The following is a 27,499-nucleotide window of genomic DNA, read 5'->3' as shown; positions in this document are numbered from 1 at the left end:
CCTCCTCTGAAGCCTGGGTGTTCACTGGCTCTACCGAACTTCTCTGTTGAGTCCTAAAATAATGAATGGATTAGCAGAGGAAGAATTGGTCTCCTCTGGTCAGTCGAGCACTGCAGAAGTAGACTCCGTGTCACTGAAAAGGCACATGACTGGGGAAAGCTTCCTGCGTGGGGCATCGGATTTCTGTCAGCCACAAGGACATGACTGCTCACTCGTCCTCCCAGGGACAGCCCTGGGAATCAGCCCCGGCTCCTTGTGGAAAGTCACTGGGATGCCAGCAGCTTGCAAATAGCTTTTAAATTTAGTTCTCTTCTCACATTATCAATCCCCTTTGAAGTCGAAGCCCTTCTGCTTGGCTCCATTTCCATTTGAGCTGCTGCTTATGTTATTCGGGGATTTGTTGGGGGTGGGAAGGTAGTTCCGAAAGGACCTTAGGACCCAGTCTTAGGATGGCTGATTTCACTTAGAACTGGGGAATCTGTCATTTGGTTCATGTGTCCTTAGTGGAGCCCTGGAGACCCTAACGAGCAGGACGACGTTATTGTACATTTGAAGGTGGGGATCAGGAATGCAACTGATGGGCTCTTTAAAAAAGGAAAGAAAAAAAGCCCTGACTGGCGTAGCTCAGTGGATTGAGCACAGGCTGTGGACCAAAGTGTCACTGGTTTGATTCCCAGTCAGGGCACATGCCTGGGTTGCAGGCCAGGTCCCCAGTGAGGGTGTGAGAGAGGCAACCACACACTTATGTTTCTCTCCGTCTCTTTCTCCTTCCCTTCCCCTCCCTCTAAAAATTAAAAAAAATTAAATATTTTTTAAAATAAAATAAAACAAATAAAAAGAACAGGTTCCTAAGCTTTTTAGGGTTGTAGGTCCATGAGTTAGAAAGCCACACCGTGACAGCCATGACTTCTGCTTAGCAGTTTTATTGTGTATGTTACACACTGCGGGTGTTTTGAAGTCCTTAAACAAATTTAAAGTCTAATTGCTCTGGATGTACATATCATAGGAGGGCAAGGCAAACACCAAACAAGAATAGAATTCATAGTCTTACACAGGGTTTCATTGAGATATCTGGGTTAGCCTTAAATATTCTGGATTACCAACACAACTTAATCAATTGCATTAATAATCCTAATTATAAATTAATTCACACAAGATGGTTTTTGGGAGTGAAACACTGTGCTATTGAAATAGTACAGGCTTGGCTTCACTGCAGCCAACAGTATATCATTTCTTTAGCGACCAGCATATATTAAGGAGCATTAAAGGACGCCGATAAATTAATACTAAGGACTCTATGGACTGCTACTTCTTTTAATAATTTGTTTCTTTCTAACATGTCTAAGCTCCAAGCTGTTGGAGAGTTTGCCATGCCCCAACTTCATAAAGATACCAGGTGAATGCGTGTGAACCTTTTGTCGGGAGCCCAAGACTCTTGTTTCTGATCGTTAGAAAACCAGTGGGCACTTGTGATGCACATGGAGGCGAACGGAGGGGTTCGTTTCCTCTCTCACTTTTATTTCAGAGAAGACGATGCATCTAACATTTGACCTCTGGGTTTCAATCCTTTGCCAATCGGTGGCCCACAGACCTCCTCCCTGCCCCTCAGTCACTCCCGTGTGCATTTCTGACCCGAGGAGTCGGTTCAGCAGCTCAGCTGGGCTGAGCAAGAGTCTCATCTGCCGCCCCGGATTGGACGGCAAGGAACTGCATTCAAACACTGCTGACTTGACTTTGTTTCCTGCCAATGAGCTCTGGACAGGGACAGTTGCCTGCATCTCCGTATATTGTTCGATAACTTAGGCTCACAGTGTGCTAGCGACGCCGATGCGGTCCCCCGCCATAAGACCTGCGGAACAGGAGGACCCTCTTCCCTCCGGAGCCCCAGCTGTGGCTGCCCTGAATGGGCTGCCTCTCCGCCAGCCCTCCTGCCTGGGCCCCCCACCCCCACCCCTGCACGGCCCTCACCCGAGCGCTGCTGGTTCTCTCCAGGGACCCGCACACCCACTCGGTCTGTAGGTACTTGCAGGGTTTTGCTTTCTTACAAAGATAATCCTCAGTCTCTGGCTCAAGAGCTGGGCCGCCTGGTTCTTTCTTCTTTTTTGAGGCTCTGCAGGGATGTTTGCTTTCCATGATGGTTGCTCCCCATGACCCTATCCGACGAATCCCCTTCCCTCCCCAGGAATGTACGAATCTCTGCTGCAACGCCACCACCTGTACCCTGAAGCCGGACGCTGTCTGTGCACATGGGCTGTGCTGTGAAGACTGCCAGGTGAGGTCTCCCAGCCCCAAGGTCGCCCGCAGGCCCCAGTGGTTCGACCCGGCAAGCAGTGGGGCAGGGCCGCTTCCCAGCACCCATTGCTGCAGAAGCGGTATCCCCTCACTGGAGTTGGTAGGGTCACCTGCTGTTTTTAGCATCTTCCAGTCTCCGCATGAAAGGCACCTTTCTATGGTACGTCATCTGTGATCAGTTATCCATGAGCTGAAAAGTAATTGGACCGAAACACTCAGCTCCAGCCGTGCTGTTGGAGGCACGTGCAGCCCTGTCACCAGGGCCAGAGGAGGATTCGAGAGCAAGTCCCCACTCCCGTTGCTCCGCTGCACACCCGTCCCCTTGGCTGGAGCCTGAGAACATCCGACCACTGGGCTGAGGAGCCCTGCAGGCTGTCCTGGGGTTCACGTGTGAACGCCCTGATCTCGATGCCCCCCTAACTGAAGGCGCCCCGGCCCAGCCCAGCGTGGCAGTTTCACGCCTTTGCCATTTCCACCGCCATCACTGCATTTGTCCTGGTAGTTCCATTGTCTGCCTCCTCATTCAGAGCTGAGGTCTGAGGCAGAGCAGAGGCCTGGGCTTTTGAGTCAGAGGCTTCAAGGGCAGGATTTTATTTCTTTTTAATGAAGCCGTGAATCTCAGCGACCTGCCTGCAGGAGCCTCCCTCTGACAGCCCAGGGATTCAGAAGTTCAGGGAAGCATTTTGCGTTGCGCTCAGAACACCCTTTACCCTCTTGCTACTTGTGATTATCTGTCGGGACCGTGAGAGCAGCTGGCACCGCCCGCCTGTGGCAGCTGATGGCAGGAGATGCCTGGACGTGGCTGGGGCGGGGAGGCCACACCGAGCAGCCTCAGAGAAGCCACAAGGCATTGGCCTGGTGGTCCCTGACATCGTGTACTGCCCCTGCTTCTTGTCTTCTGCACCTCGCCCCAGGAAGCCCTCCTGACAGGTTTCCAGCTCCGTGAGCTGAGGTCAACACAAAGTAGCTTTTAGGGTTGTGCCCTCAGGATTATTTTTGTCCACTTGCCCACAAATGCTAATGCCGTAAGTGCCAGCCTCTCCTTAAAACACGTAATGGCCTTGTGTGATGGCATTGGTGACCAGAGATCTTCTTAAAAATCAGGCAGCGTTCCCTCCCCTCCCCTTCCCCCAAGTGGCAGGTGCCAGCGACCAGCCTGTCTGCCCACCAGACAACCCTACCGTGCAGGACGCTTCCGAGGGGCCGTGCGGCCTTGTCACCAGAGCAAGCCTGTTTTCTCAGTGGCTCCCTCTGCTCTAAGGGGACTGGCTTTGAAACCCGTGCCCCTGTCTGGGACACGTGAGATCAGCGGCTCAGTCCGTCCCAGGAGCACCGTGGGGATGGCGGCCCCCTTCCCACAGAGCCATACTGTTAACGCCCTCTCCCCTCAGCTGAAACCTGCAGGCACGGCGTGCAGGGGGCCGAGCAACGCCTGTGACCTGCCGGAGTCCTGCTCGGGGACCAGCCCCCACTGCCCGGCCAACCTGCACCTGCATGACGGGCACCCGTGCCAGGGCGTGGACGGCTACTGCTATAGCGGCATCTGCCAGACCCACGAGCAGCAGTGCGTCACCCTCTGGGGACCAGGTACGTGGCCCCTGCTGCTCCAGGCAGGGTGGGGCGCACTGTCCGCTGCCGGGATTGGCTCCCTGGTCCGGCTGGGGGCTGCCGGGCATTGGGTACAACCCGGAGCCAGCCCTGAGGCGCTCAGCGCCGTCCAGTGAGAGACGTGTGAGCACCTACTGTGCGTCCACGGGTGACAGGGATGGATCAGCTCTGACCCCTGCTCTCAGATCGCTTCACAGGGGGTCGGACAGACAGACGGGCAGACAGCACTTCCCACCACCGCTCCGATGGCGTACGTGCTTCGTGGTGCCCAACAAGGACCCCTGGCCAGGGCTGAGAGTGGGCACCCCAGGAAGTCACTGCCACAGGGTGGGGGATGAGGGGATGGGCAGCACATGGAAGGGACCGTGGGGGCAGGAGACTGGACACCAGGCCTCGGAGGAAGAGCGTGGATGCCGGGGTCTGAGGCCCTCAAGTGCCCTCGTGGTTCTGGAGGCAGAGTGTCAGGCTCGAGTGTCCCAGAGAAGCACCAGGCAAATGGTAGCTGAGTCAGTTAGAGGCAGTCAGTTCATCACTTCTTGTGTGGGCGACACTGAGCTGGGTGCTCGGTCCCTTCTAACCCTGCAGGGACCCTGGGGGTGGGGATGATCACAGTTTTCAGAAGGTAAAGCTCAGGCTCAGAGGCCAAAAGTCAGTTTCCCCAGGCCGTGAGACTGGGCTCGGACATAGGCCAGTGTCACCCAAAGCCCACATGGGTGTGAAAGGGGGAAGAATCGGGCCCCCGAGTGTGTCTCTTGTGTGTGGCCCCTCCTTCTGGGGCCAGAGGTCCCCAGCTCAGAGGGCAGCCCAGGCCACGGGGCTCACGGCCCATGATGTGCTGCCCGCCTCAGGCCCACGCAGAGCATCTCCCAAGCTTGCGGGCCCCACCGGTCTTGTCTGCCGTCTCTCTCCTCCCGCTGGCTGCAGGGTGACCTCAGCTCTGGTCAGAGAGCCCAGCGGGGACAAGGCCACTGTGGTGAGCCAGGCAGAGAGCCAGGCAAGCTCCGGCCCTGGCATGTGAGGGGAGGGAAATCTGATATGGACTTGTGTCAGACTTCGTGGTGAGGTTTTGATTTTGGGAGTGGCGTGGCAAGCAGACCAGGGCAGAAAATGATGACTCAGCACCAACGCTTGGGGTGGGAATGTGTGTGAAAGCAACGACCCGAGCAAGGAAAACAAGGAGATATGCCCCAGGCGTGTCCGGTCATGGAGCCCCTCGTCACACCAGCCTGACGTGCGTCTCTGCACTTGGACTTCCTGAGGGGCACAGCAATCTGGGGCTAATGCAGCCCTGCCCTCTCACACCCAGGTCTTTCCATGAACCTCAAGCTTGGTGGATGCACTGGGGCAGAGGCAAAGAGGGGCCCTGCAGCCTGGGGCCTCAGTGCTCCATCTGTGGGCCCTGGCCAGCCCCCAGTCCTGGCCCGCTTGTCCACTGGGCTGCGAAGACCCCCAGGCAAGGGTGGGCTCATCTTGTGGTCTCAAGCTAGGTGAATTCTTTGCAATAACAAGCACAAAGTAGGCACTCGCTATACACATGCCAGGTGGTCATATGGCTTCTGAGTGGGTTAGTGACTCTCAACACCTTTTAGCCCAGTGAGGTCACGTTGGGACAGTGGCTACTGCTGTAGGCCACGTCTTGGTGCCACGAAGCATCCCCAGTGACCGCCCCTTCCTGGCCTTCCTCCAGACTCAGCAATCTCCGGTTCTTGAGTCACAGGGGATGTATCAGTACTACCTTCCAAGGAGCAGCCCGTGGCCAGGGCACACCCAGCACCGGAGCCCTCGGGGTGAAATGTGCCTTCAGGGCCCTGCTGTGTTATAACGTCTGGCCCCAAGGCCAGAGTGAGTTCACACGGGAGCCCCCACAGCTCTCTCTGAGCCACCACCACAAGTGTGACTCAGCTGGCCGCACGCCTCTGATTCCTGATGACCAAGCCTGGTATTTATTATCTCATCGGATTGTCCTTCCCAAGCTCTCTGACCAGAGACAGAGCCAGACAGGCGGGGACACCAAGGATCTGACTCAGGAAACTAGCTCTCCAAAAGCGAGCGTGGTAGAGAGTTACCTGCTTTGAACTTCTACCGTCCTCGAGGCCAAGGGTGAAGCCGGAGGCCTGGCAGCCTGGGGCCCCACACCACCATCCCTGGGGCTCCCGGCCCTGCTCCCCTGCCCCACCCTGGCCACGCTGACTGAGGACGCCTCACCGGGGCGGTGCTTGGCTTGCCAGAGGGTGTCACAGCACGCAGACTGAACACACCCAGCATTGGGGATGCTCAGAGTTCCTGAAACGGTGGGCGTGAGGCGACCAGACGTGGAGAGCCACCTCAGGTCTGTGACTTCAGTCGGCATCGCCAACCCCTTCTCAGGACTTCAGATCACCCCGGAGGCATCCTCAGGACCAGCTGAGGCCCTCAGGACCTTGATGGCCTTGACGGCTAGCTTTGCAAGGGCAGGTGCCCCTGTCCTTCTGTACCAGTGTAGCAGCTTCACTGCCCAGTTCCAGTGCCCCCGTGTGGGTCTCCTGTGGCGGCCCAAACAAGTGCCACAGACTTACTGGCTTGCGACAACACAAACTGACCGCCTTCTGGTCCTGGGGGTCGGAGCTCTGAAGTCCGATGCAAGTGGGGCAGGTCCCCCGGGAGGTCTGGGGACGCACCTGGGCCCTTCTCCAGCACGCAGAGGCTCCTTGGCTGCTGGTCTCGTCCTTCCTCCTCTCGGCTAACAGCGCAGCATCTTCAAACCGCTGTCACTCTCTGACCTCTGCTTCTGTAGTCCCACGTCCTTCTCCGACGCTGACCCCCCTGCCTCTCTCGCAGAAGGACCATGTGGCTACACGGGGCCCGCCCAGATTATCCAGAAGAGCCTTCCCTTCACTGCATCTCCAGAGTCCCTCTGGCTGTGGAAGGCTCTGAGAATCCACACGGGGACCTCACTGGGGGGCCAGTTTTCTGCCCCCCACAGGCATCCAACAGACCTCTTACCGGTAGGGGGGCGCTTCAGCAGACCACGCAGCCTTGTCGTGGCTCATTGAGCAGTGGGGAGAGCGAGGTGCCGAGCCCTTGGGTATACTGCTGCCCGCTGACGTGGCCTGGTATCTCTTTTATGTAATCTGTCACCTTCACTACAGGCTAGGTGCTCGGTGCCTGGTACACGCAACATCAAAACTCTATAAATCAGATGGAACTGTGTTTGCAGGAAGATCACAGTGCAGTGAGCAAGACCCTCAAGGCCCGGGGCTATAGTGAGGCTATGATAGGGTGGAGGATGGGGCGTGCAGCCCACCAGGAAGGCCTCATAGATGAAGTTGCCCTGGAGTTGTCATTTGCCAGGGTGTCAAGGGAGGCTATTTCCTGTACACAGAGTGGCAGGGGCCGGGGCACACACAAACCACCAGCCGTGCCAGGGAAAAGCTGGCAGTTCTGCTTGTCCAGAGCTTGGCCTACGGCCCGGAGAGCCAGGGCAGCATCTGCTACCCCCACTCCCTCCTCAGTGAGATGCTCGCGCCGCCCTGTTGTTGTGGGACGCTGACTCAAGAGCCCTGCCTGATTCCGCCAGGGTGACAGACTTCCCACAGTCCCTGAGTGCCTGCCGGGGGTGGCGGGAGCGTCCTCGGCCAGACCCCGCGCCAGCTGGATGCACCGGCCGGGAGCCCTAGAACGCTGCGTGATAGCAGTCGGTTTGAATGTGCTCTCAGGGAAATGGCTCAGAAACAGCTCAGAAACAGGAAACTTATGGTCAGGGATTCATTTGCAACATCTCATTCCCCAGGCATTAGCAAGTGCTCTCAGCTCCAGGAGTCCTTACTTCCTGCTGAGCTGGCCCAGCCGTTTGCCCCCAGGTCACACAGCCAAGTTCTGACTCACCCAGGGCTCTCCGGTTCCACTCGGGAAGCCAGTCAGTTGCTCACTCTCCAGCTCCGGCCATCCAAGCACTGGCCGGACGAAGCCCTTCTTGCGGCTAACCATTCCCTCGTGGAATGGGCGTGCCTCGACCCGGCATGACACTTTAATAAAACAGTCTTGCTAGCAAATCTTTCTACAAATAAAAGGATAAAAATTCAAAACACATGCCTGCACCTCCTAGCTGGCAAAGTAACACACTTTTAGAACCTCTTCAGAGTTTCTGGGGTCTTTTGTTTGTTTTTCAAATGATTATTGTTGATGTTGATCTTCCTGGCCAGGAGTTTATCTTTTTTCCCTCCCCGAGTTTTCTCCCACAAATCTTGTATCTCAAGACTTTGTGTCTTGATGTCAAACACATACACGTTCAAGCTGGGACGTGCAGTTAGCTGAGTCTGTCTGGCTTAGTCTTGACAGCCGCAGAGACGTTCTGTCAGCGCGGCCCGGCCTCCATCCCTCCCACAACGGCAAGGGAGAGTTTTCCGGGAGCAGAACATTGACTGTGGCCAACGCTGCTTCTCTGACCTGCTAGCACGGTCCCTGCGAACATCACGTGGACGTTCACCTCACGGATAACCACGTGTGGCCAGCCACGAACAGTTTGCATCGGGGCAGGCCTGGGGTACGCTCCCTTCTGTCCCACACCGGATCCGGCGCCACCTGGCATGCAGTGGGAGGTAGCCAGGCAGTTCTTCATGGTGGAAAAATAGTCAGTGTTTATCGGCAAGGCTGGTTGATCTTGTTGTTGATTTGACAGACAGAAAGAGAAACATCCATTTTCATTGCTCCACCTACTGATGCATTCATTGGTTGATTTTTATGTGCCCTGACCAAGGATTGAACCCACAACGTTGGTGTATCGGGACAATGCTCTAACCAACTGAGCTACCCAGCCAGGGCTGCAAGACCCGTTTAAATGAGTTTGGCTTATTCGGAGACACCTGGGGCAGTGCTTTTACTCATCCTCTTCAACTACGATGGCTACAGATGATTTTTCCAAGAGTCTCGTTGTTTAGGAGTCAAAAAACTGTCCCTTTTGTCCCTCTGTTTGGGAAAGAAATGATTTGTTCATTTGGACTTCATTTTCTGATGGATGCAGGGGTCAATTTGGAGAAGAGAGAGAGAGACATGGAGAGAGTGAGGCGGCATTCAGTTGTTTACAGATGCCTGTGTCTGTGAGTGTTAGTGATGCGGGTTAGTGAGACTAGGAACAGGGAGGAAGGAGCCGATTGGACTGAATTGGAGAAGTTCATTTGCGTAATGCAGTCATTTTAAGGAAAGATTCAATCAAGCAGAGTGTGCGCCTAATTCAAGATGTCATCATGTCTCTCTCAAAGATATGATGACATTGGGAACTTCCAAACTATGATTATAAATACAAGTTACATCACTCTGAAGATGAAACTGGTAATTAAAACCTATCACTTCATGGATAATTATAAAATACAGTAGGATGTCAAAATTCCCCCTGAAAGTTAAATTTCATCTTTTGATAACGGCAAAACATCTAAGTATTCCATCATTAAGAATTCAAAGGCTGTAAATTGATGTAATAAAGTAGCAGAAAGAAAACAAGCCATTTTTGAGACTTCCGGTCAAGATGGGGATGTAGGTAAACATGGCACGCCTCTTTGCACAACCAGAGCAAAAATTACAGCTGGACTACAAAACAAGTATCACCCACAGTCATCAGAAAATCAAGCTGTATGGAAGTCCAACATCCAAGGAATTAAAGAGGATACATTCATCCAGACAGGTAAGAGGGGCAGAGACACAGAACAGGCTGTCCCACACCCACGTGTGGTGAGTAAAAATCAGGAGGGGTCCCTCGATCCTGACACCACACACCAAGCCAAAATGGGAATACAAAGAAATATGGCCCAAATAAAAGAACAGAACAAGAACTCCAGAAAAAGAGGCAAACTAAGTGAAGGTAAGCAATCTGACAGAGGCAGAGTTCAAAACACTGGTTATTAGGATGCTCACAGAACTCACTGGGTACTTCAACAGCATGTAAAAGACTCAGGCAGAAATGAAGATTACACTAAGTAAAATAAAGAAAAATTTACAGGGAACCAAGAATCAAATCAATGATTTGGAACATAAGGAAGAAAAAAACATTCAACCAGAAAAGAAAAAAGAAAAAAGAATTAAAAAAAAAGGACAGCCTAAGGAGCCTCTGGGACATCTCCAAACACACCAACACCCGAATCATAGGGGTGCCGGAAGGAGAAGAAGAAGAGGAAGAAATTGAAAACCTATCTGAAATAATAATGAAGGCAAACTTCCATAATTTGATGAAGGAAATAAACATACAAGTCTAAGGAGCACAGAGAGTCCCAAACAAGTTGGACCCAAAGAAGACCACACCAAGACACATCGCAATTAAAATGCTGAAGGCTGAAGATAGAGAGTCTTAAAGGCAGCAAGAGAAAAGCAGATAGACACCTACAAGGCAGTTCCCATAAGACTGTCAGTTGATTTCTCAAGAGAAACTTTGCAGGCTGAAAGGGACTGCCAAAAAGTATTCAAAGTGGTGAAAAGCAACGACTTACAACCTATATTACTCTACTCAGAAAAGCTATCATTTAGAATGGAAGGGCAGATAAAGTGCTTCCCAGATAAGGTAAAGCTAAAGGAGTTAACCATCACCAAGCCATTATTTTAAGAAATGTTAAAAGGATTTATTTAAGAAAAAGATCAAAACTATGCACATTAAAATGACAATGAATTCACAACTATCAACAATTAAATCTAAAAGACAAACTAGGCAAACAAGCAGAGCAGAAACAGAATCATAGGTATGGAGGTCTTCTGGAGGGTCATCAGCTGGGAGGGGGAACGGAGAGACTGGAGAAAAGGTGCAGGGATTAAGAAGGACGAGTCCGTAGGGACAGAATAAGGCGGGGCACGTTAGGAACAGCATAGGAAGTGAAGTAGATAAAGAACTTACTGTGTTTTGCCAGGTATAATGTGCTACCGTGTATAAGGGCACCCATGTTTTTGTGCTAAGTATGCATGAGAGTATTTTACACCCATGGTATGTAATCATTATACCCATGTATAATGCGCATCCTTATTTTTCTCTCAGAAATTTGAACAAAAGAGTGTGCATTACACATGACAAAATATGATCTGTGCGTGACCCATGTACATCAACTTGGTGGGGAGGAATTGCCAGAGGGAATGGGGTACCAAGTGGCGGGGAGCCAAGGGAGAAAAATGGGCCAACTATAATCGTGCCATCGATAAAATATATATTTAAAGTGTCATTTCTTTTTCAAGAAATAGACATGAAGCCTCTTATCTTCACGAAGATGTGAAGATAAACATTTGGAAAAGCAGTGACACAGAACCCAGACCAGCGCCTTATAACAGCGGAGGAGTGGGTGGAAGTCGCCGACATTTTCTTCTTTATTCCTCTTACAGGAAGTCCGATCTTTAAAAGAAAACAGATGTCGCGCTTGCTGCTCCTCCTACTTGGGGGTAACTGAGGTGACGAAACCACGTGGCTTTATTTCCATCCCCCAGCTGGGAAAGGTAGCAGGATTCCCAGCCAGGAGCAAGTAGCAGGGTTCGCAGCCAGCTGCCATCACCCACACAGACTCACAGCACTCTGCGCCCACTCCAGAGTGTGTGCAAGCAACCAAAAAGGAATCTCAAGTCCCACTTTCCTATACCAATGAGCACTGTCCAAAGCGCGGATCCTCCTCTTGAGACGCACCCTCTTGGTCCTTAGTGTGCATGTGGCCGTCTCTGCGGCCAAATCGCCCAAATAAGCGGTGTCAGCAAATGGGGTCTCTGGACCCTTGTGTCAAAATTGCACGTTCGTTTCAAACACGCTGTCCTGGTGCGGTGGGTGCCGGTACAGCCTGATCCCCACAGGGTGCTGCGAGTGTGCCGGGACGCCAAGTGCTGGCGGAAGACGGGGTGCGGGGTGCGGTCAGACATGCGCAGGCCTACATCCCCATTCAGGTTCTGCGTGGTTAGGACGAGCCTGTCCCCGTGATTTAACCTCAGGTAGTTTCTACCTGCACCTGGACAACGTGCAGAAGGACCCACTCCACCGGGACCTTGTCCTCTTCTGGGCAGCTCACCTGGGATGCCAGTTGAGCCACCTGGAGCCCCAGCAGGGCCCTGTCCAGGGAGCAGCAGTGACTGGCCACGCCCATTGAGGGGAGGCTCACCTGAGCACCCTCCGCTCCCTGCAGCGGCGAGGCGAGGCCTGCGCCTTATCAAAGATGGACCATTCAGGGACCAGACCACTATCCTAACTGGCATCAGCAGATTCTGAACACATGGACACTCAGGAGTTTTTCTCTGGGTTTGTGTCTTCACATCCATTCCCTGTGCTGATGTTATCTCTCAGGCAGAGCTGCCTCTGCTCCCAAGCCCGGCACTGAGCCCCCAGAAAGAGGATTTCCTGCTTGAAAGGTTTCTTACGTTGCATAAGCTCCCGGGGAATGACCACTGCTCTTTGCAGCAAGTCAAATGTCTGCCTTTCGTGACCTTGTATCTCCTTTCCTGGTAATCAGCACAATAATGATTCAGTTGACGTGAATGACTACATGAAAATCCGGAGTCACAGACGACATACACCAGGAAGCTTTGCTCCACAGAAGTCACAGGTGGCTTCCTCTGGGGAGGATGATGGCTTTTCCAGTGGCTTTTCACTCACTCATTCTTGGCATGCACCTACTCTGCTCAGGCCAGAGAACCAACCCTGTCCTCCAGACATCAGAAGAGGCAAAAGCAAGCACCCAGATGAGGAGGGGACAGCCCTACAGGAGGGACGAGAGAAGGGAGGTTCACCTTGGCCTCTGGGAGAGGCCCGAAGGACCGAGTGGGGAGGGGCACAGTGGCCCAGAACCTCCCCCAGCAGGCTGCAGCAGTGAAGACACCGGTGGCCAGCCTGCAGCCCTGTGCTGGCACTGACCCCGCCCCACAACACTGCGGCGTGGAGCCCTCTCGGGGCCCAGACTTGAATCTTATGCTCATCCTTTTGGCGTTGGGGAGGGAGAGGGAGCCCCACCCAATCAAATGGATTTCCCATAAGAAGAGGGGCTTTGTTCCTAGAAAGGGGAAGAGGGGAGAAGTGTCCAGTGAAATAAACACTGGAACAACCCCGTGTCTCCTAGGCTGCAGTTCATTGTTACAAGCTCCCAACTGCGCAGCCTCTGTCCCCTGGGAGGGGGGCCGGGAGAGGTCATGCTGAGCTGTGCCCAGCCTCTTGCTGGGAGCTCGCTGGCCCCAGGAGGTGGCCTGGAAGCCTGCCTGGCACGGTCCTGCAGCCTGGAATTGGAGCAGGCGCTGCAGGACATGTAGCTATCAGGATAGAGTCACCACTGCTCACAGGCACACGTTTCTAAAGGGCACCCTGTGCATTTCACACCCCTTCAGCCTTTAAACATTCACGTAAGATTTCCCATCCCAGCTTGGAGACTCCAAAGGAGAAACCACCACGCCCCTGGGCGAGAGGGAGCTTTGTAAACAGTTCTGCCCCAGCCTCCACCTCTCGCCACTCGCCCCCGTACCCCACCCCAGTAAAAACAGCAGCAGTTTCGGAGCGCTGAGGAAAGCCATCCATCCCGGAGGGGTTTCCCCGACTGCCTGTCTAAAACAGAGGCCGGGCGCCCCCCCAACCCCGGAGTTCTCCCCCCCCCCATGGTACTCCCACCACACCGCCACAGAGGAAGGCAGCCACCTATGTTTTTTTATGTTTCTTCTCGCAACTCTAAAGCAAGCAGGATGTCTGTCCAAATTGGTCACCACTGTGTTCCCAGCCTGGCGGACAGTAAGCGCCGGAAAAGCCTGTGTGTGCAGTGGAAGCCTGCATTGGGGTGGGAGGATGGGAGGGTGGGAGGGAGGGAGGAAGGAAGGGGAGAAGGGGAGACAAAGCCAGACAGACAGGCAGGGAACACACAGGGTCCTTGCAAATAAACAACCGTTGAGTTCCTGGTGTTCTAGATGCCAGTTCTTTCAAGCCGCTTTGATCGATCGAGTCCCAGCACTTTGATCAAAATGCCGTCAAACAGGGTTAATTTAAGTGACAGAGTGCAGGCTCCACGCGGAGGCTCACCCTCCCCGTCCCTCCCTCCTCCTTTAAGTAGATGTAGATGGATAAGGGGCTCAATGTGGAGGGAAGGGCCCACCAGGGGCCGACGCCAAGCAGGTCGGGCCGAAGCCACACGGTGTGCAAAGGGGGGGCAATGAAAGATGTGCACCCGAGGAGCCGCGGCCTTGCCTCTGTCCACAAAATGGGTCCGGTTTGAGGTGACGCCTTAAAAAGGAGACGGCGGGGGGGGGGGGGGGGCTCTCAGGAATACGTCAGAGACTGGGGTGGCGGGCAGCAGTGGCTGAGCACATTACTGACCTCAGCTGCTACCAGGGCTCGGTTTGGTTCCATTTGTCTGTCTGCTTCTTTGTTTTCGTGAGATGCTGACGGTGTCTGCTGGTGGCTGGTGAAGAGGAATCGGTACAGGCCAGGGAAAGATGGATGTTTTTAGTAATAAGAGCACCTTCTGTTTCCTGGAAGGAGAGGGCCTTACCCTCCAATAGGTCGCTGTCTTAAAGAGTCAACAGTCCCCTCGGGAGGGGAGGGGAGCCCCCCAGAGCTGGGAGCGGCATCCTGACAGTCGGAAGTGACGTGGCAGGAAGCACCCAGACATGACACCATGTGGGAGAGGGGGCAGGGCCCGGCCACACCACAGGGCATGGTTTTTGCTGAGGAATGTGGTCTGGTTTCCTGAGTTTCTCATGTGGTCACCCACTGAGAGCCCTCCGCACAGGATTTGAGAGCCCTCCAAAGCCTCAGCATCACAAACCCAATTGTCTGCTCTCTCTGTCACTGGTCCGCAGATGTGCTCAAAGCGGCCATTTCCTGAGCTCCCTGCCTCCCATGTCCCTGTCTATGGGCACTGTCACCTGGGGAAAAATGACTGTCAGGCTTTGCGTCTCCGTGGACTCCCAGGAATCTCTGCCCTGCAAACACAGGGAGCTTCAGGGACCGAAAGCGTGCTGTGAGGTGGCCGAGCTCTCATTTGCTCTCTCTCTCTCTTTGCTTGCCCACGTCAGTCATCATTGCTCTTTGGAACCTGCTAGAGCTTGCATTTTTTCACCAGCACCGTGTGGGATGTGGCGAAGGAGAACCAGCTGCCGCCTTTTCCAGCCAGCCACTCACTCTCCATACGCGTTGGGTCCAGCCTTCCAGCCAGGCCTTGTCCCCTGAGCTAGGGAACTCATGCTTGGCCAGGAGCTGAGCCAAGAGAGCAGGCTGGGCTGCCACCAGCCACCTCCTGTCGGCAGTCAGCCAGGACACCAGGTGCCAGTCCTCTGAGCACAGAACACTCCTCCCCGGAACCCACAAGCCAGTGCCATTCAGAGGAAAACACCAAAGCCACTGGCCGACGATGACCATGCTGCTTTGCTCTTGTTTCAGGTGCAAAACCTGCCCCTGGGATCTGCTTTGAGAGAGTCAACTCTGCAGGCGACCCTTACGGCAACTGCGGCAAAGACTCCAGGAGTTCCTTCGCCAAGTGTGAGATGAGGTAGGGACCTGCGTCCTCACCACCATCCCGCTGAGCGTCCCACATGGCGGACGGCTGGTTCCAGCTCTCTGTCCTGTTGGGGGACTGTCTGTTCTTGCCCTTCCAGAGACGCCAAATGTGGAAAAATCCAGTGTCAAGGAGGTGCCAGCCGGCCAGTCATTGGTACCAATGCCGTTTCCATAGAAACGAATATCCCGCTGCAGGAGGGAGGCCGGATCCTGTGCCGAGGGACCCATGTGTACCTGGGCGACGACGTGCCGGACCCGGGGCTGGTGCTTGCCGGCACGAAGTGCGCAGACGGGAAAGTAAGGCCCAAAGTGTGGTGCTCACTTGCATCGTAAGTGTGAGTCTGGAGCGAGGCCCACTGAGAAATGTCTTGTCCGAGAACTGAGTTATGAGGTTGGTTTGTTTTCCTGCAAGTCCCTTCCCTCTCCTGAATCCAGTTCTTTGCTCCTAAAAGAAAACATCCATAAATGTTAGACCCCGGGCCATCCATTGAGATGCAGATTTGGGGAAATCAAGCTTGTTTCCTCAGTCCTTTAGTGTTAATGAGTCATTTCTATACCCTGGGTGCCATGAGGGTTTGCAGCCAGAAATTACTTTGGGAGGAAACTCAGCAGCTGTTGTATTGTTTTTGGAAACATGGCCTTGGATTCTGGCACAGGGTCCTTGGGGTCTTGTTCTCACCTGGGGGGTGCGCTGGGAAGTCAGATGTATTTTCAGAGACGCCCCCCACCACCAGGAGAAGATAGACAAGGAGTGGAGGGGTAAGGGGAGGGGAGGAGAGAGAAGAGGAAGACGTAGGGTCCCCCTCAGGCTGAAAGAGAGTTCTTTGGAGTCCAGGGAGAAAGGTAGACGGATAGTTTAGGGTTTAGAAATAAAATCCAAATTTTAAAAACAAAATTGAAATTTCCACCTGCTGCCACATTTATTTTTCCCGCCGTAGTTTCTCATCAGACTAAATGACCACAGGAACAAAGGTGAACCAGCCCCCACCTGCTTTTTGAGGACGCTGTTTTCAAAATGATGATGAAATCGCTCACAGGGAGGCCACAGAGGAGACAGACACCCATGCAGCCCCTTCAGCAGAGTTCCTGGCAGAAATGCCCCTATGACCCCCGTCCCTCCTACACCCTGAACCACAAACGGTCCCCGAAGAACTCGAGTGACGCGTGGAACATGTCACACGCGCTGGCTGTCTCCTCCGCCACACACGCCAGCTCACGCACAGGCAGGCCTTGGCGTTAGAACGGCCCCATCTCCAAAGCTGTAGTCGGGACGGCCAGGGCAGGTGCACCCGAGCATGGAGGTTCCGAGGATCTGTTTAGAAATGAGGTTTTTTCTCCACACGCCATGTCCCGTGTGCCTTGGCTTTGGCTTCTGCACCCCATGGCATTCTTCGAGAGCCTCTGTCACCTTATCTGTGGGTTTGGAGGAGAGCGGGCCCCGCATGTCACTGCTGTCTCAGACCATTTCTTCTATCAGCTGGAATGTGATAGTCCCCTTGGCCAAGGTTGCCGCCAGCCCCCAGGGCTGCATGATTTGTGCCTGACCAAGGCTGTTTGGGTTGGATGGTGAACTTCCCCTGGGAAGGCTCCACGTGATTAAAAATGCTTCTGCAAGGGAAAAATTAGTCTCTCCTCCATCGACTCCACTAATCTGTAGCGTCTTATGGGAGGTCAAGGGCCTGATCCCTTGAGTCTGGAGTAGGTTATGCATCTTTGAAATGAAAGAAAATGCTCTCAAGCCTCCCGGTGTCATTCAGCAAAGAGCTGCTTCTGCAAAGGCTCCATAAGTACGAGCGGACCATCTGTTTTCCTCCGCCACGCATTGCGGTGGGCAGCTTACGTCACCAGTGGTAGCACTTGTCGGTGGTGTTTTGGAGGGGCTCCTGCCTTTCCCCACCCCCCAGACAAGGTTCCTGAGCCCCGCCCTCCTGGTCTCCTTGCCCACATGGGTACCTTGTACCTCGCCCTCTCTTGGATCTTGTAATGGAGGGGCAATGCTGCCAAACGCAGATGTCATTGCCCGCTCTAAGCAAAAATTATGGGAAAATCAGTGATAATTTCTGGATCGACTGAAACCATATAAAATGCCAGAAAGAATTCGATGGTGTTCTCAGCGGTCCGAGTCCCGAAGTGGGCTGAGTGTGGAGGCGGGCGTCAGGCGGGACATGCGTCCACGTCCCAGGAGACACGCCCCCCTGAGCGCCACCCAGTTAGCAGGAAGGTCCTCCTCCCCAAACTTCCCTTCACTTTCTCATCTTACACCTGCAGATGTGCACGCACGCGCGTGTGCCCACCGAGGTCCTGAAGCGTGTGCTGTGTTTTCCTCCTCCTATAGATTTGCCTCAACCGTCAGTGTCAAAACATCAGTGTCTTCGGCGTGCACGAGTGTGCAAAGCAGTGCCACAGCAGAGGGGTGAGTAGACGGGCACCTCCCTCCAGCCGGTCGTGGCCAGTTAGGCGCCGCCTCTGTGTCAAGTTCCCCCCGATCCGTGACTTTTTAAAAATAGAGCGGGGTCTCCTCTGTGTGTTCTTCAAAAGACATTAATTTCCCTTGACCTTTACGCGGCATGACAAATGTGATTTTTATTTAACAAAAAATTAGATCGCGCAGTAATTAACTTTCCAATTAACATTCTGTGATTTTTTTTGTTGAAAAGAGACTTTGTCATTTTCAAACCAATTTTAAAAGCAACCATCCTTCATGCAGAGTTTTGCAATAATATTTCAAACAGAGCTGTTCCCTTTACAACCAAGATTCAGAATGTGCCCGAACTGAAACACTTCCGAAAGGAATGAAGCTCCAAGAGGCATTAAAACAAAGAAGACAGGATACTGACCACATGTTCTTGAAATCCCAGGCAATGGGTTTCAACGCACGAAGGCTGTTATTTTAGTTCAGAGAATCTTTTGGAGAGAAGAAGACTCTATTATTTAAAACATAATTTATTTTCCTGATGGGCTTAATTATTTCCAATGAAACTATGTTCATCTTGATTTGCCAGTGGTTCATTTGTTTCTCTGAAACTTTTTCTATAGAAGTCATTCTCTGAATTCTATTTTTAGAACTTGTAGACACTCACCCATGATTCTAACATAGAATTAGGGGGTTTTCAGAAAATTACCGTCACCATGAAAGACGACAGTGCCAACCCCTCATGGGAGGGGAGCCGTCAGTGGGGACTGGATCTCTGCGTCTTTGCCGGGTCCCGGATTCCTTTCTGACGGCATTCCTTTTTGACCCAGGGTCTGTTTCTCCGAGTGGGAGGGAGACTTGGCCACAGGAGCAGGCTGCGTGCAGAAGCCGGCCTGCCTCCTGCAGCGTCCCGGTCGTTTTGCAGGTGCCCCGCCCCCTCCAAATCCCTCACAGTTCTTTTTTAGTGACTGGGTTTTCCCAGCGTCCCCAAAGCATACAACCTCATTCTCAGAGGAATAACGCCCTCTTGTTGTTGGGCTCCTATTCGAACGGCTCACATAGCAGTTTAGTAATCACACGTCACAGCAGCGAATAGAACAGGGACCCTGGCTGGGGCTGGCTGTCGCCGTGGTAACCAGGTGAGCTGGAGCGGGCCCATCCAGGCAGGGCCCTGGCCTCCATGTTAGCTCCTTGTTCGGGGCTTCCTCCTGCTTTCTGGGGGTGCCTTCCCTGTCACAGGAGAACCATCTTCTTGTTCCAGGGGGACAATGGTCTTCGCTGGCTGTGCCCACTGTATGGGACTGGAGCCCTGCAGGGAACAGCCACCAGGAGGCTCTGCGGGGAGGAAGCGGGCATTTTGAGCAGGAGACAGGGAGCAGGTATAGTGGGAGGGTCCCCATGGCCGTGCCGTGGGCCCACTCTGGGACCCCAGCCATCCAGCCTCCTGTCTGAAGGTGCCCAGAGTCGTCAGGCCTGAGACACCCAAGGGTTTGGACGCCATGTCCCAACGCAGAGTCCCTCTTCACCCCTGAGAAGGCCTCTCATCTGGGCCAGACTGGGGGCTGCAGAGGGTGCTCCTGGATGTAAGTAGAGGGACTCAGGGGTTGAGGAGCAGTGGGGGGAGTCGAGAGGCCCTATCTGTGGTCACAATTCCCTGAACAGCTGCAAACAGGCAGGTGAAGTAACAGGTGCGGGTGACACGTGCAGCCCCAGGCCCTGGTGTTCAGTGTCATTGGCGTTCGGGGCTTATTCTCACAGTGACATCTACTGAGTCCGGCTCTGCGGGTGTTGAGGGGGGCTCGGGCCTCAGGGCCTTTGCTGGGCCATGGCGCCTCTGCCCTGGGGGACAGGGCACCCTAACTCTGCTTGCCTCTCATGCGCTTCTCCCCGGCTGCCCTGAAAGGTGTGTAACAACAGGAAGAACTGCCACTGTGAGGCCCACTGGGCGCCCCCCTTCTGTGACAAGTTCGGCTTCGGAGGAAGCGTAGACAGTGGCCCCATCCGGCAAGCAGGTTGGTGGGGAGAGCACATCTGGGGGAGGGAGGGGTGCTGAGTTGTGGGGAGTGGGGGCAGTGGGAGGCCAGGGTGGGAGGAGCTTTCCAAGGAGGACAGGGGGGGTTGCGGTTGTAGGTGTAGACCCCCAGGAACAGGAAACCCAGTGGGGACCCCACCTGGGCCTGACACAGCCTGAGGTCTCTCTCTGTTCCCAAATTCCCCATTGTCCTCTCCCAGTCTTTTTGGAGGCCCCTCGCACTGCTTTGGCTGGGGGAGCTGAGTTTGCCAGTTTTTAGCCTGTGGCATTTTTCTTAACTGAGGTCACTTCTACAGCAGAGTGCCAAATGGGCATGCACGTCATTGTCCCCTCAAAGGGCTTGGTCAAGACCAGCAGGGCCAAGAGGCGGGAAGCTTATTGCCTCTAAGACTCTGACCGGAGCTTATTGCCTCTAAGACTCTGACACCCTCCTCTTCAGAAAGGGCATGCGCCCGGCGGCAGCGGCGGCTCCTGTTTACCGAGCAGTTCTTACGTGCCGGTGCCACACAGGGCACTTCCTGTGCGTTACCTCACCCAGTCCTTACAGGATTCCGAGTTCAGCATTATTCTTTCCGTATAAAGGACCAGAGGCTCAGGGACACTAAGTAACCTGCCCAGAGTCCCATGGCTAAGATTAGGACACAGGCCTGTCTACCCCCAAAGACACTTCTGACCGGGGCTGCGCCTGAACCCTCTGCCCTCTTCATCTTAGGTGACATTGAGAAATGCCCCCAGTGCAGTGCTCTCTTGTCTGAGCTCCTGCCAGGCACTTAAGGGGCAAGTCTGAGCAATGTCCCTTGTACAGAGAAAAACACAAGACAAAAGGTGCGGAGAGCCAACTCAGCACAGCTGGAGCCCCGGGAGCAGGTGGGAATTCGCCCAGCCTCCAGGTTTTGCCACCTGGTGCTCACCTGAACCCCAAGACAGTCTCATGGTGACCAGCGCTGCTGCAAAGGACATCACCATCCCCAAGCCAGGTTGAATTTGTGGCTTTGCCATTGTTTCCATGACAACAGACACAACACTGCTCCGTGGGCCAGGCAGTGAACACAGCTTTCGGGAGGGAGGGACCCCCACTACACACACACAGCAGGCACATCTGTAGAAACAGTGTCCTAAAGAAGGACAGTGCATCAGTGGTCACCCTGCTGAACTGTGGACACATCTCAGCCTCTGGGAAAGCTCCAGGTGACCGCCTCTCAGGCCAGGCCCCACAGCAGGGGGAGGAAGGACCATAGAGTCTCGGCCTCCAGTAGCATCTACTCCAGGGGTAGCAAGGAGGCCCAGTGTCCCTGTCCCTCACTGACGTCTCAGCCTGATGACTGGCCTCTTGCTGCACCTTCATTTTCTAATGTGACTTAAAGTGTTTGTTCTAGCCAAAGAGCAAGGTTTCCATTTAAATGCCACAGGACCCTGCCCGCCTCCGTGTGTGCTCCAGTAGGCCAAGGCATTCAGAGGGCTTGGAGGAGAGGCGGGAGGGCCAGCAGGCACCTGGGTAAGGACGTGCAGCTCAAGGCTGTGCGTCCCTGATAGGACCTGCTGGTCGGAGCTGGGGGCCAGAGGCAGGGAGGGCGTGAAGGCCTTCCCCCCGCGGTGGGAACCATGTCACTCTGCTCTGCAGCCAGCTGGACACCCCGGTCAGAGGCGGCAGTGGGCTGCCTGGATGACAGAAGCAGCAGCCCAAAAGGACGACCATGCACCTACTATGTGCCGCCCACCCTGACTGTTGTTGGCAGGGGACCAGGGACCGATGTATGAGATCTGTGAGCTGGGGAGGTTCAGTCCTGTTGAAACGCAGACAGAGGCCCTGTGAGCCCGGCCCTGAGCGTCTGCCCCAGGCCCCCCTGCACCTTTCCACACGTGGAGGGGCCGTGGTGTCCCGTCCAAAATGAAATGGGTCAAGTCACAGGAAAGGCGATGTTTCCGTGGAGAAGGTAAACTGCATCCTCCCGGAAGAAGGGTTTGTCCCTAGAAGCTGGGCTTCAGGTCCCTGACATAAAACAGACCCTGTGGGCATCTCACGGGGTCTGGGTTTGGTTTTTTTGTTCTTTTCTGTTTTTTTCCTTCTAATTTGACAATGTCCAGAAATAGGGAGTCTTGGTCTAAAGAAATGGGAAAATAAAAAATAAACCAGGCTCTGACCCTGAAGAGTGAGAGGAGGAAGGAGCTGGGGTGGTATGTGCGTGACAGGGGCTGGGGCGCATTTGCTTCGGGGACCACTGCACCGTCCTGCTGAGGGGACCGCAACTGGGGCTCCCTGTGGCCACCACCTCCCAGAGTGGCCAGAAGGGAGTGACGGCCACGTAGATGGAGCTTCGGAACACCACACAGGGCTTCACTTCCTTCGTTTTCCCACATATCCGTGTGGCCGTGAAGGTCACGGTCCGAAGCTCCCCTGATTCCGTCATCCCTGCCTCCTTCCCTGAGTGTGGCGCGTTCTGTTTCAGACAACCAAGGTCTCACCGTGGCCATCCTGGTGGCCGCCCTGTGTGTCCTCACGGCCGGATCCGCGGTTTATCTCACGAGGAAGCCGCTGATCCGCCTGCTGCTCACAGACAAGAAGACCGCCGTGGAGAAGCTCAGGTGCCCGGCGCGGTCGTCTCTGCAAGGCGCAGCGGCGCCCTGGCAAAGAGGCGGGCAGACTTTCTGGGGAGCAGAAGCAGTGCAGGGTTTCGTCTCTATGTTTCCGCCAGACCAGCGGCCTCTTTTCACTGCCTTTCACCCCATTTGCTGCCTGCTTATAACATAAGCAAGCAGGGTGCCGAGGAAGCTCACCTGTGGGTTCTCGCCGCCCTGGCATTAGGAACTTTTATAAGACGCAGGATGTTAAAATGCTTGCACCAGACTTCTGATTCCAACACATTCGGGCAGGGTTGCTGAAACACTGTCTTTATACCAAATGTCTCCCAGGTGTCACAGAGCTACAATTCTGTGGATTACAAGAGCTAATTTGACAGGACAGTGACTTTGGGAGAAAACAATTAGTATTCATTTACTTTCAAGATTTTATTTAATTGTTTTTAGAGAGAAGGTAAGGGAGGAAGAGAGGGAGAGAAATATCAATGTGTGGTTGCCTCTCACGGTCCCCCTACTGGGGACCTGGCCCACAACCCAGGCATCTGCCTGGACTGGGAATCCAACCAGAGACCCTTTGGTTCCCAGGCTGGTGCTCAATCCACTGAGCCACACCAGCCAGGGCTAGTATTTATTTTATTTTTTTTAGATTTTATTTATTTACCTTTAGAGGGGAAGGGAAGGAGAGAAGGAGAGAAATATCAATGTATGGTTGCTTCTCGTGAGTCCCTTGCTGGGAACTGGCCTGCAACCCAGGGATGTGCCCTGACTGGGAATCAAACCACGATCGTGTGGTTCACAGGCTCGTGCTCAATCCATTGAGCCACACCAGCCAGGGCTAGTATTTATTTTTTAATCTTGCCAGAGTATTAGATGATTTGCCTCTGCATGTTTACCCACATGGAGTTTAAACAGTAAATTGGGGTTTTTTTAAGTGTGATAGTGAACAAAATAGACAAAATTAAGTCAGCTGGAGGGAAAAGGCCCTCGGTGGGTGAGCACGTGCGGGGTTGCGTTGCAGGTGCGTGCGCCCGGGCCGGCCCTCCGGCGGCCCCCGGCCGGGTCAAGCTCAGCTCCTGCACCTCAGCAAAGGCTCGACGAGGAAGCCAGCACAGCCCAGCCTGTCCAGGGTGAGTCTGTGTGCGTGTGAAGACGTGGCCTTGGCTCCGGTGGGATGGACCCTGCAGCGAAACCCAGAGCAGCACCTGGGTTCCTGAGGTGGTGGCCAGGGACTGGGAGGCAGTCACAGTGCCCTCTACGAGGTCCCGCTGGGGCAGGCAGTGTCCCCTGTGGGACACGGAGGGAGGTCATTGCGAGCCATGGTCTGTCCAGTCACACAGGCCAGCCAGACTCCCAGGAGGCCCCTGGGCCTGCCACCAAGCACGTTCCTGTCTGCAGGCCTCTCCTGTGGCCTCAGATGCCACCCACTCAGTGGGGTGAGCTCCCTCGGCCCACTGTCACCCCCAGTGAACCCCCAGAGTCACACAGCCCTGGGCTGGGGAAGCTCTGTCCACTCTGGTTTGGGGGGGCCAGACCCTTAACCCCAAGTCCTCCCTGGCTCCCTACTGCCTTGTAACTTCCCGCCACCCTGATAAATTATTACTGGAGTTCACTCCGATGCGTAGTATCTCCAAAAGGGTTTTGATGAGCCCACAGGAATCCGTGACTATTGGACTCGTCAAACAATTTCATCTTCCTTGGTCTGAAAGTGGAGGGGGCGGGGCTCCAAAGAGGAGGCCGCCACTCCTGACTGGCGTTGGCCACCCTTCATCCCCGAACACAGGACTAGAGCAAGAACAGCTGTATTTCTGAGAGTCAGAAACGGGGGGTGACCCCAATAGGCACCGATCGGTGGAAGGGTAAACCCACTTTGGCACCTTTACGTGGTGGACAGCTGCTCCACAGTTGGAAGGGACAAGCCACCAACACACCCCACATCGTGGTGAACCTCGGGATAATGACGCCGAGTGGAAGAAGCCAGACAGGAAGGAGTAGATGCCCCGAGGCCATTTACGTGGAATTCCAGAAAACGCGCACTCATTACTAGTGACAGAAAGCAGGCCCACAGTTACAGGGGAGGGAGATGGGAAGGTCGGGGGTGGGGGTGACAGGGAGTGTCTTTGGGATGATGGATTATTTCATTATCTTGCTTCTCGTGATGGTTTCATGGGTGTGGACATGTGTCGAAATGGACCAAACGGCACATTTTAAATATATGCAATTAATCACATTAAGTGCACCTCAGGACAGCTGTTTTTAGAAAGAGAGGGAGGAAAGAGGGAGGAAGGGAGGGCGGGGGCACAGGCTCACGCTGCCTCTGTCCTCACCTGTCACTAAGGCTGGGGCTCCCTGCAGAGGCCCTCCACCTAACCTCCGCCCTGGCCTCCAGGGCCCACCCCCCCGCCCCTCGCTCCTTCACCAGGAGCTGTCCTGGGTTCCCGCCGGGGCCGTGTGCCCTGGGCGGTGTCATACTTCCACAACTCCTTTGCCGTTTCCTTCAGTCTGGCCTGTGTCTCCTTGCTTGGCACTTGCTCAGGTGTCTTGAGCCTATTTGTCCATGAATGAAACCAGTTTTTTTCAATTCAAATAGAACCCAAGCCCTCTATTCCAGATTTGTGGCGGGGTACTTCTGTCAGAATTTAAAGTTTAGGTAAATGGTGACCCATTCCCTCCGGTGCACCTCCTTGATTTCCACCCCTCACCCCACCCCACCTCCCCTTCAGTTCCGGCAGGCGTGTCAGCCAGGCCTTGTCCTTAAGGAATAGCATATGGGTGTGAGACCCTCATATCATGGCTTTTTGCTCTGACCCTGCAGGACAATCCCAAGAGACTGCCGCCGTGCCAGAGCACCGACATCAGCAGGCCCCTCAAAGCCCTGAAGCTCCCGAGGCCCAGCTCACCTCAGCGGGTGCTCCCAACCCTCCACCAGGCTCCCCGCGCACCCGGTGTCCCTGCCAGGCCCCTGCCAGCCACCCCTGCTCCCAGGCAGGTCCAGGTAGGCCCTCGGCTGCCCGCGTGACGGGTGCAGTTCAAGTCCCGACTCTGAGACCCACTATGCCTGAACTGGGACAGGCCGCTGTCCTCTGCGGGGCTGCCGGAAGCCCCCCCCCGATGCGTGGATGAGCTGGTCCGAGTACAGCTTTGAGCGCAGTGCTGGGTGTGCAGTAACAACGGTGCGACGGTTGTCAGTTATCGTGAGGGGTGTCTCTGCGATCAGAGCGGTGAGGGTGCCCACGCAACTACTGTCCTAACCAGGGCACTGCTAATATGCGCAGAGCCGCTGGGAACGGTTAGGCCTGGACGGCAAAACGGGGGCGGTCACTTTGGGAGCGGTCGTGGGAGCGCTTTCTGGCTGTTCGTCGTCTTCCAGGTGGTTTACAGAAAGTTCACCACCTGCTCAGCTTCTCCATAGTAGACGCAGCACCGCACTAGATACATTTCATGCCGCCTCCTGTCTCTGCTGGTTTGGGGAGGAACTGTGTTCTGACCGTGAACATGACATTGTTTCACAATAGGAAACATGGGGTGGGGAGTGCAGACAGGCAAATGAAAAGCACAAACAGGTAGCCACTGGTAACTTTTCACGACTATCCGCTGTATTTTCTTTGAGTAATTTTGTATATATCTATAATTATGTGTATTCTGAAAACATCATTTGGATTATTTTATATGGACATTGCTTTATGTACTCCTTTTTTGCCTTAAAATCATTCACATTTACCACAGGATTAAAAATTATTTTTTTAAAAAAAAAGGTTGTCCTGTCCTGGCTGGTGTGGCTCCGTGGATTGAGTGCCAGCCTGGGAACCAAAGGGTCGCCAGTTCGATTCTCAGTCAGGGCACGTGCCTGGGTTGGGGGTCAGGTCCCCCAGCAGGGGGCGTGTGAGAGGCAACCACACATGGATGTTCCTTTCCCTCCCTCACTTCCCCTCCCCTCTCTAAAAATAAATAAAATCTGTTTAAAACATGTTATCCTAACAATAGCACTTCATGTGCATACAGAATGTGTTTTAAGTACTTGACCATCAGAGGCCAGGTTTGGATAGCTCCAAGCTTTGCTATAATACAGAGCTCTGATACGAAGGTCTGGAGAGAGACATTTTGGACCACTTTATTCTCTGAGGGGAGATTTCTCAAAGTGAAAATACAGAGTTGAAGAATGGTATAACCACTTTCAATATTTTTCGGGACTTTTATGTTCATTTTTATCCCATTATTATAGAGCAGCCGTCTCAGTATGTCTCCCCGTGACTTTGTTCCTCCTGAGCTCTTCAGAGCTTTGCCCGGGTTACATACACAACACAGTGTCTCCTCCGTTACTGAGAGTGGGCGTTTCCAACCACACATGCGTCTGCTTTTAGTCCCTCTCTTTTCTTCTGTGTTCTGAAGCTCCGTTTGGGATGCACACGGTCGGTCGGGGGCGGGGGGTGGGGGGCGTCTTCCGGGGGAAACTGACCGTCTGACCCCTGTGTACTGTACCTCTGGTACCGTACTCTGTTCGAAAATCTGCTCCATTTCATATTCATGTAACTACTTTATTTTTGACTAGCATTTGCAAGGTATGGCTCTTTTCATTTGTGAAATGAGTTCCTCGGCGACAGCACATAGTTGGGAAGCGTCTTCTCCATCGTTCTGCCAGCCCCTGTCTGCTCGTCAGCGGGTGTAGGCCTCTTACACGTGATGAAGTCACTGGTCTGTGAGCGTTTCTGCCTGCCATTTTATTGGTGTGTTTGTCCCCTCTTACTTTCGTTGTGCTGCTCCTTCCTGAAGTCCTGTGGGTCAGCTGAACGTTTTTTAGTCGCCCGAGTTGATTTATCTGTAGGGCTTTGGAGTGTAGGTCTGTATGTGGATGTTTCATATGGTTGTTCTAGGACCGAGTGTCTCAGCCTGGGCACTGCTGCCTCTTTGGACTAGATGAGGCTCCGTCGCGTGGGTCTGACCGCGGGCCAGCGTCTTGGTTTCCACCAACTGGACGGAGCAGCCGTGTGCTCGGGCCTCCTCACATCGCCAGGTGTCTTCTGGGCGTGAGCTCTGCCGCTCCGAGGATTACAGAGTGCGTGCGAGACTTATCACTGTCTCCTGTAGGACCAGTGCTGTGTCACTTCAAGAGGAATGTGAAACCTTT

General features: G+C 54.1%; 1 protein-coding gene across 1 annotated transcript in view; it reads left to right on the top strand.

The window, feature by feature from the left end:
* The window catches only part of ADAM12 (ADAM metallopeptidase domain 12), a 195,343-nt gene that overhangs the window by 154,379 nt on the left and 13,465 nt on the right, over positions 1–27,499 (top strand). The window contains exons 11-19 of the mRNA XM_037051284.1: positions 2,183–2,272; positions 3,684–3,879; positions 15,239–15,347; positions 15,454–15,652; positions 17,691–17,768; positions 19,672–19,780; positions 22,248–22,383; positions 23,396–23,504; positions 25,190–25,369. Coding sequence (XP_036907179.1) covers positions 2,183–2,272; positions 3,684–3,879; positions 15,239–15,347; positions 15,454–15,652; positions 17,691–17,768; positions 19,672–19,780; positions 22,248–22,383; positions 23,396–23,504; positions 25,190–25,369 — 1,206 coding nt within the window. The remainder of the gene's footprint in view (positions 1–2,182; positions 2,273–3,683; positions 3,880–15,238; positions 15,348–15,453; positions 15,653–17,690; positions 17,769–19,671; positions 19,781–22,247; positions 22,384–23,395; positions 23,505–25,189; positions 25,370–27,499) is intronic.

The sequence above is a fragment of the Sturnira hondurensis genome, unplaced genomic scaffold (assembly GCF_014824575.4).
Source record: "Sturnira hondurensis isolate 20B ecotype Veracruz unplaced genomic scaffold, ASM1482457v3 Scaffold0007208, whole genome shotgun sequence".
In the NCBI taxonomy this organism is placed as follows: Eukaryota; Metazoa; Chordata; class Mammalia; order Chiroptera; family Phyllostomidae; genus Sturnira; species Sturnira hondurensis.
This window is presented reverse-complemented; position numbering and strand designations above follow the sequence as displayed.